The sequence below is a fragment of the Thamnophis elegans genome, chromosome 4 (assembly GCF_009769535.1).
Source record: "Thamnophis elegans isolate rThaEle1 chromosome 4, rThaEle1.pri, whole genome shotgun sequence".
NCBI classification, from domain to species: Eukaryota; Metazoa; Chordata; class Lepidosauria; order Squamata; family Colubridae; genus Thamnophis; species Thamnophis elegans.
In genome coordinates, this window is record NC_045544.1 from 82,817,660 (window position 1) to 82,833,061 (window position 15,402).

The 15,402-nt window shown below is 34.3% G+C and overlaps 1 protein-coding gene across 2 annotated transcripts in view; it reads left to right on the forward strand.

The window, feature by feature from the left end:
- Window positions 1-15,402, forward strand: part of CLIP4 (CAP-Gly domain containing linker protein family member 4) — a 44,118-nt gene that overhangs the window by 11,577 nt on the left and 17,139 nt on the right. For both annotated transcript variants that reach the window (XM_032215786.1, XM_032215787.1), the window contains exons 3-7: window positions 2,033-2,172; window positions 2,658-2,751; window positions 4,250-4,411; window positions 10,143-10,261; window positions 10,541-10,777. In XM_032215786.1, the coding sequence (XP_032071677.1) occupies window positions 2,033-2,172; window positions 2,658-2,751; window positions 4,250-4,411; window positions 10,143-10,261; window positions 10,541-10,777 (752 nt within the window). The remainder of the gene's footprint in view (window positions 1-2,032; window positions 2,173-2,657; window positions 2,752-4,249; window positions 4,412-10,142; window positions 10,262-10,540; window positions 10,778-15,402) is intronic.

The window sequence follows — 15,402 nt, forward strand, 5'->3', positions numbered from 1 at the left end:
TGACTTTGACTCTGTTGTTGCAGTGTTTATGGGCTTAACATATAGAATACGAAGACAGCCAGTTCCATAGTTGCTTGCCATTAATTAAAAAGAAGTGCTTCTCATTGAATCGAGAGTGGAGGAATATAAAATTCTCTTCTAAAATCTCTTCTCCTATTTTTCTTTCTGCATCATTAAAATTGTTTGAAGAGAGTCATTTATCCTACTTCAGATAAATGACATCTCAGGAACAGTTATTGTTCTTTGCTTTAAAACACTCCTCCCTCACATTCATTCTCGTTAGGGGGAAACTTTTCACAATAGTAATTTGGTCAAAGTGTTTTCCTATTGCACAGTAACTTATTTTTCTCTGTTGCATTCTGAAGTGTAAGTCACCACCTAAAGAATTCCACTCCAGTCTCTGCAAACACTGATGATTCTTTAGTGTTTCTTTTCAAAAATCTCAATACAACTCTCTAGTGATAGTTTTGAATATCAAAACTATAACAGGCATTTCCAGGAAAATTCTAGTGCATGCACTTAATCTTATACTCCTAAATGGTGTTTGTGTAGACATAATGTAATTTGTATTAAGAATGGAAAAATTTAATGCAAACTAAAAGAAAGTAAAATAGAATAGAAATTGCAAAGAAGAAAAAACATAGAAATTAAAAATAAAATAAAAATATAGCAATGAAAGAGAAAAGCCATGTATAAATAAATGACTTTCAATCTTCATCATAATAAATATAATCTGTTTTTGTAACTCTTCAGTCTCTCCTAGTTTACAGCCAATGATCTCTTGATCCAATACCTCATCTCTTATCTATAGAGAAGTCCATAAAACATTATTGTTTTAGTCTTAATGTCAGCAGAAAGTTCATTAAGAATTAGCTGAAATAATAACTTATTTTATTTTAACCTTGATCAAATAAACCAAGTTTATATTCCTTGCTTTTATTTTTGACATGGATTTTAATTTTAATCCATTGAAATGCCATAGAATTTGCTCTCTCTTCATTTTTCTTTTTCCATTCTGATGAGATTCTTCAAAGATTTAACAAGCTTTTTTTGTAAATCCAGTATAAAAGAATTATTCAAGTCATCTTATAGTTTATTTGTTTTTCCCTTGATTTTTTTAAATATCGACCCATTTCTTGTGTATATGCAGCAAAACATCCTTTTTCATGTCATTCTCATAGTCTATCATTTGTATATCCATTTTAAGTGCCATTTCTATCTTGTCAAATAAAACATGTTATTCCTTAATATATTTTCTGGGTTAAGAAGGAAGTTTTTTCTATAACAAAATATGAAAGAGTAGTACCACATTTAAATAAATAATAAAATATCATAAATGAAGTATAAAAATTGTAAAAAAAATCCTATGTAGAATATTCAATCTCATCAAATTAGAGAATCTCTTATTGATTACATTGTCAGGCCTACAGCCATCTTTTCTTTTGGATGTTTTGGCCTGCCACATTTTCTATTTTTCTACTATGCATTATTTATTGTGGAAAATTGGGAGGGGGGGTTGTTTGGAGTTAGATAATATGTAGCCATAACAAAAAAATTTCTAGAAAATTAAGGTCATCCTTTGTCTTTGCACCTCTGCAACTGACCAGAACTGGATAGATGGAACTGCCAGTATGGAAGTGGAAGATTGGAACATGTGATGGACTTGTCGGTGTGGGGGCAAGATCTTGAACTTTTAACTGGGTGGGAAAAACCGGGAACCTTTCAGATTTGGGTTTTCCCAGATGTGCCAACACAGCTTTCTTAATAAATTGGAGCTTTGAGGAAAGCTTTGCCTCGGACTCTGATTTAATTTTGGATGCTATTTGGAACTCTGACATACATAGTAAAATATTTTCCAATCGTGCATTGTCCAGATGCTTTACATTTGAACACTGTATCTTCAGCTAGCATCTTCAGGGCACTAGGTGATGAAGTCTTCTTAAGTTATATGAAACTTGACTAAAAGTGTTTTTAAAATCTTTCTGAATATTTTTAGCAACTAAAGCTTTCTTTCATTCTTTCATTCCTGTAGAGTTCTCTTTTTTTGATCCAAATGATGCAGCATGCCAGGAAATTCTTTTCAATCCCAAAACTTCTGTATCTGAATTATTTGCTATCTTAAGACAATGGGTTCCCCAAGTTCAGCAAAACATTGATGTGATAGGAAATGAGGTAAGACATTTATTGATTTTCTGGATTTATCTATAAATCTTATTAATTTTTATGTTATGTCCTCATTTAATATATGGAAATATATGTTTAATTTTTGTTTACAATTCACTGTTAGCAAATATGTCTTTACATCTGCATCCTTATTAGTTAGAAATTTAAGTAACTTTTCATGATCTGCTAAGAGCAAAATCCTTCCTAAAAAGTGCATTAAGGGCTATATATCTTTTGGGATTTGTGTGATTTTGGCAAGTTTTTTTAGTTTAAGTAATTCTATAGTACTAAGTGAACTGATGAAATGCAAATTAGTAATCACATGAACCTAGATATTTATGTCATCCTTGGTGTGAAATGTAGCAGCTAATTCCTTTGGCAGTAAAAAGAATTTGTTACTAGGTATCACTATGAGAGTGATATATATTTTACCTTCCAGGAAATAGGAGTTGCTGCATCAGAATCATAAATGATGTATTTTTTCAAAAAAACAGGTCATTAAGAGAGGCTGTAACGTGAATGACAGAGATGGCTTGACTGACATGACTCTCTTGCACTATACTTGCAAGTCAGGAGCTCATGGAATTGGTAAGAAAAGAAATTGGAAATTTTCTGTGGCTAGTTTTTCCAGCAGGAGTAGTAGTTTTCTTTCCAAGCTTTCTCCAGGTATATTGCTTATGCCAATATAGAGAAGAATGAAGTGTCATTCATCTTCAAATCATCTACCTGTAATATTCTAATATATTAGAAATTCTACATCCCTCTGTGCCCAAAATTCTACCAATTTGAACAGTTTGGAACTTCTGTATCAATTTCCCCACCTTCAGTGAATTTTATTCATAAGCCACATTCCCTAACCCAAAAATCATTTTACTGAATTTCTAAACCCACCCTCCCACTGGCCAAAGTAATGCACCTTGGTAACAGCATTCCTTTAAATCTTTATATAGATGATAAGTTAGGTTGTTCTGATACCTCAAATAGCGCTTTAAAATTCATGGAGTGGCCATATTTACGATATGTAATCACAGAATTTGTATGCTGCTCTTTCTCTCCAAACTTTCTAAATGGAATCGTTGCTAAACTGAAATAAACATATTACCATTTCTATTTTCCGATTGTTCTGTAGCCTTGTAACCTCCAAAACAGCAACAATTTAAATTAATGGGGTGGAAACAGACAGAAACTTTATATTTTATCATTTGAAAATCTTAGGAAATAATAGAATTACATGTTAGTACATGGTACAGAAGAAATAAGGTAAAATTATTTAACAGTTGAATTAAATAGTTTTAATTCCTAATTGCTATGTATAAATAAAACAATGGTATTCTTTTTCTGAAGTCATAGCATAGGTATAATTTCACTAATATTTTGGTCAGATGTCCTTTAGCATTGCTGTATTGATTATGGGACTCTTCCATTGGTTAGTTATCCATTAGCTCTCTGTCATCATTATCTAAAATAGTAACACGTGATGTTTAAGCCATAATCTTTACCACCACCACCACCACCACCATCATTGTTATTCAAGCATCTGTGGAAGGAACTGTTGTTACTTGAACATCTATTCCTCTTGTATAAGATGCAGAGTATCCTGCGGTTTTTCTGCTCCCCTAAAACAGAAACAATCAAGACAAAATCCAGACATTGAAAGTTGCATGGTATATCATAAAATATATTTTCCTACAGAGAATAAGACAAAACTCAAGCATCTTTTTGCTGTGTGTATCTGTAAAACAAGTTTTCCCAATTTGATTCTCTCCAGTTGTGTTAAGATAGCAGTTTTCATCAACTCCAGTCATTGGCTATAGATATTTAGAATCAAGGAAACTATTGTCCTGGACATCCAGAGAAAAAGTCTATATAGGAAGTACTAGGAAACTTTCCTGAGTTTTTTCTTCATTGTTGATGTAGTTATAGTCTGACTAACCTTCAAACTCTGGTAAGAAACATCTTATAAGGACTGGCTATATGGAAACTTGCCGATGTTTTTTGGACAGAGTCTTCTGTTATCTAGCATATTGTGGAAATCTATCAAACTAAACTACATATAAGCTATGTTTTCAAACTATTTGCTTTGCAGGGGATGTGAAAACAGCAGCAAAATTTGCCTCTCAACTTATTGAGTTGGGTGCAGATATCAATTTGAGGAGTCGCTGGACAAATATGAATGCTCTCCACTATGCTTCCTATTTTGATGTTCCAGAACTCATTACTATCATTTTGAAAAATGCAAAACCAAAAGGTAAATCTCATCAGATGTAATACCAATAAATGAAATGTTCCTTTCCCTTATCAGTAAGACTATTCCAAAGTTGATGTTTTCCTGAATATGAGGACAATTTAAAAACTAGGACAAAGATACATACTGTAATGTGATAACAATGTTGGCTAAAGACTCCAAATAATCACACATTCATGAATTACTCATTTTAGCTGCAGTATTTATTTATTAATTCTCTCCCTCCCTCCCTCCCGCTCTCTCTCTCTCTCCCCCTTCTCTCTCTCCCCCTCCCTCCCCCCTCTCTGTCTGTGCGTATCTATCTATCTATCTATCTATCTATCTATCTATCTATCTATCTATCTCTATCTATCTATCTATCTATCTATCTATCTATCTATCTATCTATCTATCTATCTATCATCTATGTATCTATCATCTATCTACCACCATCTATCTAGTTTTCTGTCTATGCTATTACTGGCAATTGGAGGGTGTAGAAAGGGAAAGGGAAATGTTTTTCCCCTACAGTGTTTAGATAGATAGCCATATCACTGATATTTACCATAATTGTGTCCACCTGAATATACTAATGTTACTAAATATCTATAATGATCTTTGTATATACATATATATGTATATATGTGTCTGTGTATATGTGTGTGTATATATGTGTGTGTGTGTGTGTGTGTGTTGTGTTTATGCTGATAAATAAATAAAGGGAGACTAGTATAGATCTATTTCAAGCTATTTAGCTCTCATCAGCTAGCCATACCCTTACTGGGATTAGAACCTGTGCTGTAGATACATACATACACACACACACACACACACACACACACACACACACACACACACACACAAACACACACATATATATAATATCAATACCTATAAATTGCATAGACATTTTCCATACGGAAGTTTTGAATTTCTATTCACTCTTTCAGTTCCTAAAATTCCATATCAATTACAACTATTTTAGTGGAAGCTTTGAATTTGTAATATACATACATACATACATACATACATACATACATATATTACATTGTAGGTTATGAGTCAATCATTCACAAAGCAACTGGCTAAAATGGAATTTATTTCAGAAATTATGGGTCTGAACACATTCATTAGCTGGAAAAGATGGAAGATTTAGATTTAGATTTAGATTTTATTAAGAATTTATATGCCGCCCTTTTCCCTGGAGGGACTCAGGGCGGCTTACAATAATGAGGGGAAGGGGGTGCAAGACAAGACTTAAAGGAAAAAAAATCGTGAATAAAAGAAAATTATCCATAAAAACACAACATTCATTCAACATTCGGGCGGGGTGAGAGTAATCCTATCCCCAGGCCTGACGGGATAGCCAGGTCTTCAGGGCTGTGCGGAAGGCCTGGACTGTGGTGAGGGTACGGATCTCCACGGGGAGGGTGTTCCATAATGTCGGAGCTGCAACTGAGAAGGCTCTCCTCCGCGTAGTCGCCAGTCGGCACTGACTGGCGGATGGAATTCGGAGGAGGCCTACTCTGTGCGATCTGATGGGACGCAGGGAGCTAATTGGCAGGAGGCGGTCTCTCAAATAGTCAGATCCACTACCATGGAGCGCTTTATAGGTGGTAAGTAGGACCTTGAAGTGCACCCGACGATCAACAGGTAGCCAGCGCAGCTCACGGAGGATTGGTGTTATATGGGCGTACCGTGGTGCGCCCATAATCACTCGCGCGGCCGCGTTCTGAACTAGCTGAAGTCGTCGGATGCTCTTCAAGGGCAGCCCCATGTAGAGCACATTGCAGTATTCCAGCCTAGAGGTCACAAGGGCTCGAGTGACTGTTGTGAGAGCCTCCCGGTTCAGGAGTGACTGTTGTGAGAGCCTCCCGGTTCAAGATAATATGTGGCCTTCCTCTGATGTATATTCTTCAGAGATAATTTGTGATGGATATAAGTATTATGTGTAATATATTATTGTTTTGAAAATTATATCCATTTTTGTTTTCTTAATAACACATGACCATTCATCTCCCCTTCCTCAAGATGTCAATTTTTATACTTACGCTCTATGGAGTTGTCATAGACAGGTGATGCAGAACATGCTGAGGTCACATATTTTTATTTTATTTATTTATTTAAAACATTTTCTTTAAGTAGCTTAATCATAGATATAGTTATTTCTTATCCTCCACACCCCTTTTTATTTTCATACTGTTTGTGTAAAATAGGAATTAATGACTGCTTTCTGATCATCTTATGAGGTTTCATGTCTATTTTGGGATTTTTTCATAACATTATAAAAATTAATATATTCATAATTTTTACTTCGGATTTAAGCTTGATGCAGTGTGAAATAGAACAGATGGAACAGACTTACTCCTGCTTTTTGATTTCTGTTTCTTTTGTTCCCAAATGTATTTTTCCCCTTCAAAATTTCTCAGAATTTCTAGGACAATGATAAATCCAGGTTCTTCTTTTCAATAGTGCAATGATTTATATTACCAGTTTCTTATAGCACATTTTTTTTAGTGATGTGGGATGATAAGGAGTAAGCTCTTCACTTCTCCAGCAAACCATTAGAACTTCTTTCTCTCTCCTCAGACATATCAGTTGGCAGCATAAGATTAGCTATATGAGCCCAAGTTCATGGTGTCTGATAAGATTAATTTTCTTTTTTTATAAACCCTTCATGTTTACCTAGTGTTGGTTCATAGAGGATGGCTTTGAGCAAGTTCTTAACTGAAGTCAGCACTTCGAAACAACATGGTTGTTATATAAAGTTAACAGCCATGAGGGCTTCCAGTAACAAGTAGTGTTTTCTCTGATGCTAAAAGATTTGCTGCATCTTGTTCCACATATTTTTCTTTTGTCTAAAGAAAAGGAGACATATTTATGTAACATTGAAAGAGAGGTTTACTTGTTTGGTTTCCAAAAGATTTAACGAAGGAAAATAAAATCTGGAAGAAATTTCAACAATCTGTTTTATTTGGCTTCTGGCATTCATTTGAATCAAACCAAATGTTTTATCTATCAATAGAATGCAATTAAGCTTGTGGAGTAGCATTTCTCTTTTCTAATCGAACCATTGAAGTGCATTTGTTGGAATTCAAGTTGATCCAGAAAGCTAGAATGCTTATAGAGGTAGTCCTCAACTGACAGCCATTCATTTAGTGACTGTTCGAAATTACAACAACACTGAAAAAAGTTACTTATGGCCATTTTTTATGCAACTGTTGCAGCATCCCCATGGTCATGCAATCAAAATTCAGACATGTGCTAACTGGCATGTATGTATAACAGTTACAGTGTCCCAGGGCCATGTGATCCACCTTTTGCAACCCTATGACAAACAGAGTCAGCGGGGAAACCAGATTCATTTAATAACCGAATTACTAACTTAACAACTGCGTTGATTCACTTAACAACTGTGGCAAGAAAGATGATAAAATGGGACAAAACTCACTTAACAACTGCCTTGTTTATCAACGGAATTTTTGGGCTCAATTGTGGTAATAGGTCAAGAACTACCTCTAGTTTCCTTACACATTTATAGGTTTTAACTATGCAGAATATCTGATAAATATCATGAGACTAAAGTTTATTCAGATGTCTTGCACTTTTTAAAAAATGCTTTCATAATGGCATATAGCTTGGAAGGCAGGTTGCAGATGTGAGAATTGACATTTGAAAATATAGAGAAATAATCCTTTGATTCCTTTGCCATATTTTGTAGGGTCAACAAAATCTGAAGTTGGATAGTGGCAGAAGCAAACTAAATTGCACACCCATATTAGAAGTTTAATCCTTATAATACTGCAGTTGCTGCATTATGCCAATTCACCCTATCGTATTAGAAATTTAATAATTATAATTTGTCAGTTGCTGCGTTATGCCGATTCACCCTTAAATATTACCTTCTTTTGGTTGTTTCAAATATATGTTTAGTTTTACTCATAAGGTGTTACACTAGCTTTGCTTCCTTTTATTCCTGTTCATTCTGTCTTTAAATAGAGAGGCTACATGTGCAATCGAGAGCTTCCCTTAGATACTTTATGTTTAATTTCCAGAGTTAAGTTGTCCAAACAATCAGGAAAGAATTTATATCTGCCTTAAAAAAATTGTGAATTTAAGCCATCAGCTTATGCATGCACAGATAACACTTTATGTGGATTGACCAATGTAAACATGAAATATATTGTAAATATCCATACAGACAACTGGAGAAAGATTTCAAAGTACTTCTGCTTAGTTTTCAATTGTAGTCAACTGATCTGACACTTTGAGGAGGAATGCTTTGCTTATATCAATGCACTTTGTAAAAAATCCCTTTCTAATGCTCTGTGTAGACTTAATAGAAATAATAAAAATTCTGATTATTCCCAGAGCAACGTTAAGTCTCATGTAGACCAGTCTTTTAAAATATACATACATAAGTATAAAGTGATGAACAAATCATTAACACTAAAAATGAGAAAGCAAGCTACACTAAAACAAAATAAAACAAAAAAATTATGGTAGAATATAATTTTAATATTTTAGGAGAGGGATTGTTTTAAAAAATGTTAAATGTCCATATACAATATTTCCATCCCCCATAAATCTGTATAAATCCAAGTAATGTAATAAGAGTTATTTTGACATAATCAAAAAGGAGCAAATATAAATAAAGCAATCAAAATAAAATATTGGAAAATATGATTATTAGAAATCAGTACGATTGTCAATTAAACTTTATTTTTAAGCATGCAACTTCCATACTAGGGCTGCAGTTATAGTAAATATTGTTTCTTTAAACCATTTGACAAAGTTTTCTATGACAGTCTGATTGCTAGACAGTTGAGAACAATTAAATGGATGGATATTTTGTTTGAAAATCAGATGTGGGAATGTACCATTTGTCAAGTACAAGCATAGATGTCATATTGATGAAATCTAAGGCCTATTACTGTCATACCTGGAGACATGGCATGGATAATAGGTTTTTAATTCCAAGAAAGCAGTTTCCAATTGAAAGGAAAGTTTACTAAAGGAAGTACAGTTTGGCAATAAAAGCAATTACCCTGAGATGTAGTGAGTTCCCTTCCATTGGTTGTGTTTTTGTAAAGCCTAGATTTCCATTTGTGATGCTTGAATTTGGATTCCTGTATATAGAATAAGGAATTGACTTGATTCTGATTTATCCAATTTCTTGTCTGATGTGTTGATTTTTCAGCCTCTTCACACATTCCCTGGCCTAATTAAACATAAAGTGGGATTAGGACCAATAAATAGTTCTCAGGCATTTTTAAGGATCAATTCTTCCTCTGCTTTTAGAAAAATAGCAATGGGAGGGGAGATAGAGTTTAACAGGGCTTCCTTCCCTCAAAGGTTCTGCTAATATTTCCCATTCAATTTGACCTTTCTTTTGCCGTTTTCTTGCTCTCACTTGTTATTGTTGGTGTTGAATTCTCATATCCCCAGCTTCTCTGGGCCCAGTGTTTTTAAATAGTCTTAAAGTTGCTATTTATTAATCTGACACATGAATTCAAGCAAATTGATATTACCTCTCTTCTTGCTAAAATGACAATTTAGAAAGCATAGTTGCATATAAATTTAATTTGTTTAGTGGGTGATTGACTGTTTGACCTCTCTATCTTGATTTTGAATTCTATTGGCTAGATTTAATGTTGACTTAGTAATTGTATTTGCCCATAGTATGTCATTAAGGATAAAAACAGCATTGATATCTGCCCATATATCCACATATCAATTTGGTTCTTAATTGTAGATGTTGATGCCACTTGCAGTGACTTTGATTTTGGAACTGCCTTGCATATTGCTGCCTTCAACTTATGTACTGGAGCTGCAAAGTGTCTATTGGAACACGGCGCTAACCCTGCTTTTAGGGTGAGATGTTGATTTTAACAATTGTTTGTTTGAACATCAAAAATGCACAGGAAAATATGTGTAAATTATATTTGTACTTCTGTTTATCTTTAGATCTTTTTGTAAATTATTTGAAATTCATTGATCCTGATAATGGATGTTTAGGAATAGTTGTGTTTGATTATGATGATGGTGTATTTAGTTATTTAATATTTGTTAGAGAGTTAATAGCTCTGTTTTGATTTGGATCAATACTGTATCTGAATTCACTCCCTTGTTTTGGTGGTTATTGTTCCACAGAATGACAAAGGGCAGACACCCGCTGATGTGGTTCCTGATCCAGTAGATATGCCATTGGAAATGGCTGATGCAGCAGCCAGCGCTAAAGAAATCAAACAGATGCTTTTAGATGCAGTACCTCTGGTTTGCGACCTTTCCAATATAATGCTTCCAAATTATGATAATGTCACTGGAAAAGAAATGCTTGAATCTCTTGGTCTAAAACTGGGAGATCGAGTTGTCATTGCAGGACAGAAGGTACGTTTAATAAGCAAATTGTGTGTGGGGGGGAATTAACTGGCTTGAAAATGTTTCTGAGTTTATATGTAGGGCTGTTAATCATAATGAGCTAAATGATTCTTCTAGTAGCTCTGTCACATCAGCTAGTAAAATTTAATTTTTTAAAAGGAGATCTGTAACTGGTTCATTTGGATACAGTATGTAAAATTATATCATTCTTGCCCAGCTAAGGAATATACACCAGTTCTGTGTCCTAAACTAGCAAACATAGTACCAGGTTGATCGTCAGTTTCATAAAACTGTGCTAAACTTTGCACTTTAAAATAAATATTGCAAACTTTTATAAATCCACATGTTGCTTCTATTAACTTTATTAATTTTAATTTTTAATGAATGTAAATTGTGTTTCATTATGGCAAATGTAAATAATATCTTCATCAAAAGAATTGATGCAAATATACTTTGGAAAGCAAACAACTTTGAACAGAAATTCAGTATCTGGAACTTCATAGAACTGTCACATTTCTGATGTGTTAGAAGATTAGATATCTCATAGCTACCCTAGTTTCTACTCAAAGCAAATTAATTCTTAGCTTTTAATAAAGTGTAAAACGTAAGCACAATTGTTTCAATAAAATTTTTGAAACAAGCTAAATTTTTAAGTCGATCTGAATTATAACTTCAATATTTTTGTATAAATAATATACTAGGAAGCTTTGGTTAAATGTTATATTATAATTTAGCATGTTTGATAATAGTGCACTTTTATTTAGTGACCAACAAATAATTTGAAATTGGTAATTTGTATTGTTAACATTTTGTATAAATATGCTATATTAAGCAGATATATTTATCTAAGCCAAAGTTAGCTTTTGGAGAATTTTAACAGAGCAATGGTTTGCTCTCCAAGCTTGTTTCAATTTAGTTATTGAACATTTCATTATCAGACTAGGTAATATCATCAGCAGGATTTTCTTGCCCTATTTCTCTTTAGCTTTTAAATGTCTTGTGTGCCAGTGTGGTTAGTTGTTTGTGTGATTAGTTGTTCAATTGGAGCTATATTTAAATTTTGAGCAGCTGATTGGTTCTCTTGTTGATTGGATGTTCGAATGATGGTTTCTTACGTATTCATATGCTGGATCTAGATCAATAAGCTTGTTAATTACTCCTTTGGTAGAATTCCAGGCATCAATAAATTCATGTGTGTGGCAGGTGTTGGTATGGCCAATAATTTTTGTTGTTCCCAATTGAACTGGTGTTGTTTATTATCAATGTAGTTTGAGATCATATATATATGTATATATGTATGTATGTATATATGTATATGTATATGTATATAAGAAATATATTTTTAGATATTGTATGCATTTAGTTATATGGTCATAAAACTGGAATAATTTAATTTTTGGTTTGTTCTGAAGAATATGTATGTTAACCTTCAAAATAATTTTTCCAAGGTGACTTGCAACACATTTAAATCATAAAATTAAAATTTCAAACAGTATTTAAACTGCACAAAAAGCTATAATAATAAAATGCATGATGATATAAACACTAAGACAATTAAAACCAGCACAGCAAAGGGTTTGCATTTGTTATACCTATTTAATATTAAAACATTCATTCACTAAAATGTGGGAGAGTAAAAACATATTTCTTGGTTGCTGAGAAGACAATAATATTGGCTTCATGCCTAGGGAAGGTAACCCCAGGTGTACCCTAGAGTTGGGCAAGAACCACTGAAAAAGCCAGTTCATGAGTCCCGCTTACCAAACTTTTGTATTTGTTTATTTAATCTGCCTACATCCTGAATTTCTGTCTATAAAACTAAATATGATAATTAAGATATAAATAGGACAGAAGCTGGAACAGACATTATTTCAATTACTGTAATTGCAAGCTCTGGCTTTTCTAGAATTAAAAATGAAATTGAGAACCAGTGAAGATTGTATACATTGGCATACTATGTTCGTTATACTTAAATTCAATCAGCACTCTCACTGCAGTAATTAACTGAAGTTTCTGAACTGTCTTCAAGGATAGTCACATGTATGAATGCATCAAACAGATGAATTACCAGGGCGTGGGTTGAGGTAGCAAGCTCTGTCCAAGTAGGTTTGTAATGGGTGTGCAATCTCAAGTAATAAGAAATTTTGTTCCACTGAGGATACTTGCGCCTCTAATTCATAGTTAGATTTTGTGGCAAATACATTTTTTTTTCTCCTCAAAGTGCCTAAACAGATATCAGCTTGTTCTGAACTAGATTCCAGAAGACTCTAATGGACATCATTGAGAAGACTTAGTAGCTTCTTCATCATTGCCATTAAAGGCATGATGGACTTGGACTTTGGACTTAATCTTCGTAAACGTCAATGTCCACAAGGCAGTGACGTTGCATTGTGAAGGCCAAAGGCAGAACGTCACGGATTACAGAGTTGTTTATCCGTGTGTTGTCCTGCCATTGGATTCTCAGCTTGTTTCATGGTTCCGTCGCCACGGGAACCAACACTCCCCATTTATCCGGGCTTGTGAAAGGCATGATGGGTATTGGATCAGATTTAATATTAGTTTTCTGCTATCTGTGTTCTAGTTGTCTTCCACTTATTTCATAATCTTCAGCTGGGATGTGTAATAAGCCTAAATGGGATTCTGCATAATGGTTGAGAATAAGAAATGATCATGTGAACTACCCAGGTCATGTTAACCAAAGAGTAAACTAAGGTTTTAAAAAGAGCATCCATCACTATTCTACCTTTTTCTTGAATCCATCATAAACCGTTATTTTTCAGTTTGGATAATTCTAATTAGTACTTCAGCTCTGCAGGAAGGAAGTTATTGCAAGTATAAATTAGAAATGTACTCACTGTCACAAGGAACAGATTTAAATCCCCACTGGTTCAAACCATTCTTCTGTCCAATGGATCTGAGCATCTATTATCTGGGTTAAACAATGATAACTTGAGCAAAACCATATTTGTTATGGCTATCACAAAATCTTGAGGAGCGGCAATCATGGCTGTCCTGGATAATGAATTCCTCCATTCTGGAAGACCTCAAGATCATGTCCAAAACCATCTCTGTCAGCTTAGTTGGGAAGAGTGCTGAATAGCAAGGCAGGTCGTTCTCTGACACAATTCCTGTACTATCCTTAGTGCACAATATTCAGTCAAATACTCTAGATTGGCACTGCATAGGCAGCAAGTTTGAAACAAGAAGAATATTTCTTTATCCTTTAATTGCTCCCTCTTCTCATCTCTGATCTGTTTTGGGGCTGATCCAAGTTAAAATGGTTCAAACCAGATTGAACCTTATTCATAATTAAATAACCAATAAGAGAGATCTTATTCACCGATGTACCATTTACGAATTGCACCTGCACTGCAAGCCAGAGGATGGGGCAGTATGGTTACCATACTTCGTCTGAATGGGGAGAACCAGCATCCCTGTAAAAAAAGTCAGGTGTTCAATTCCTTCCTTTGGTTGTTATTTCCAAGAGCTGCACTTCCCTGGACCCATAATAGCCCTTAGTTGGGGTCCTCCTCCCTTCTATGACATTAAGAGAAGACTATCTCAGATTCATAAAATTAAGCAGCAGAGGAGGTAATAAAAGTGGCATTTAACCACATTCCGACTCAAAGAGGCTTTCCGCACATTGCACTCTCAGTTCTGCAGAAGTCAATCGACCACCTGCTTTGGGCCTGGAAAAGATACTTCACCTGCTGTTTCAGAGGCCTTCACAGCCTGGTAATTACTGTAGAGCCTTCAGGAGGACGGAACTTTATTCACTCAGGCTTTAAAATGAAAGATGCAAGTTGCTCTTGGAATAGCTGCTGGTTGAAGGAAATGGAGCATGGAGAGATTCCCACTTGAAGGTTTTTCTTAAGAAAATTAGCAGCATTTGCAGGCAGGACAAAAGGAAAAAAATGTGCTTTCAGTTTAAATTTTGGAATTGGGAGAAGAGCAGCACAGACACAACTCTTGCCTTGTTACACCTTTTTTTCTCTGCAGCCTTTTGATACCAATTTTAAACATAATGTAGGTAAGCTTTAAAATCAAGAGGACAATGTAAGCAGGGGGTGGAAGGAATAGAAACAAAGACAGAGGGAACATCTTGGTTAGCATGTTGTGGACTAACAGTAAAAAAAAAACCAGAGAAGTAAATTAAAGAATAGAGCGACAAAGAAGGAAGAAAATATGGCGGCATACTTGTCCTTTTCTAAATCCCAAATTGGCCATGAGTAAAACAAGAGAATATAAGAGTCTTTTTGTTCTTAGAGGTGTGATAGAATAAAATGGCATAGTATAGTTGTATAAAATGTAATATAAAAATGTAAAAGACAAAAAAAATCCCATAATATTTTCTAATCTCTGATTAAAAATTGCCAAAAATAAAAGAAAATAATAAAAGAAAATAAATACCATCCCTCTGGGTGATGGTTTCATTGTCAAGCCACACTTCCTTTAAAGAAGTTTCTCTTATTGAAAAGGAAATCTATTGTATCAATGTGATGTGTGGAAAAGCTTATATATAATACTTTATATAAGGTTAAGACTGCTCCTCTGCCTATACAGCCTTCATTGAAGGAGTCTTTAGTTCCTGTGTTGAAGAACAGTGGAGAATGTTCTATGTTTCAACTTTTTCT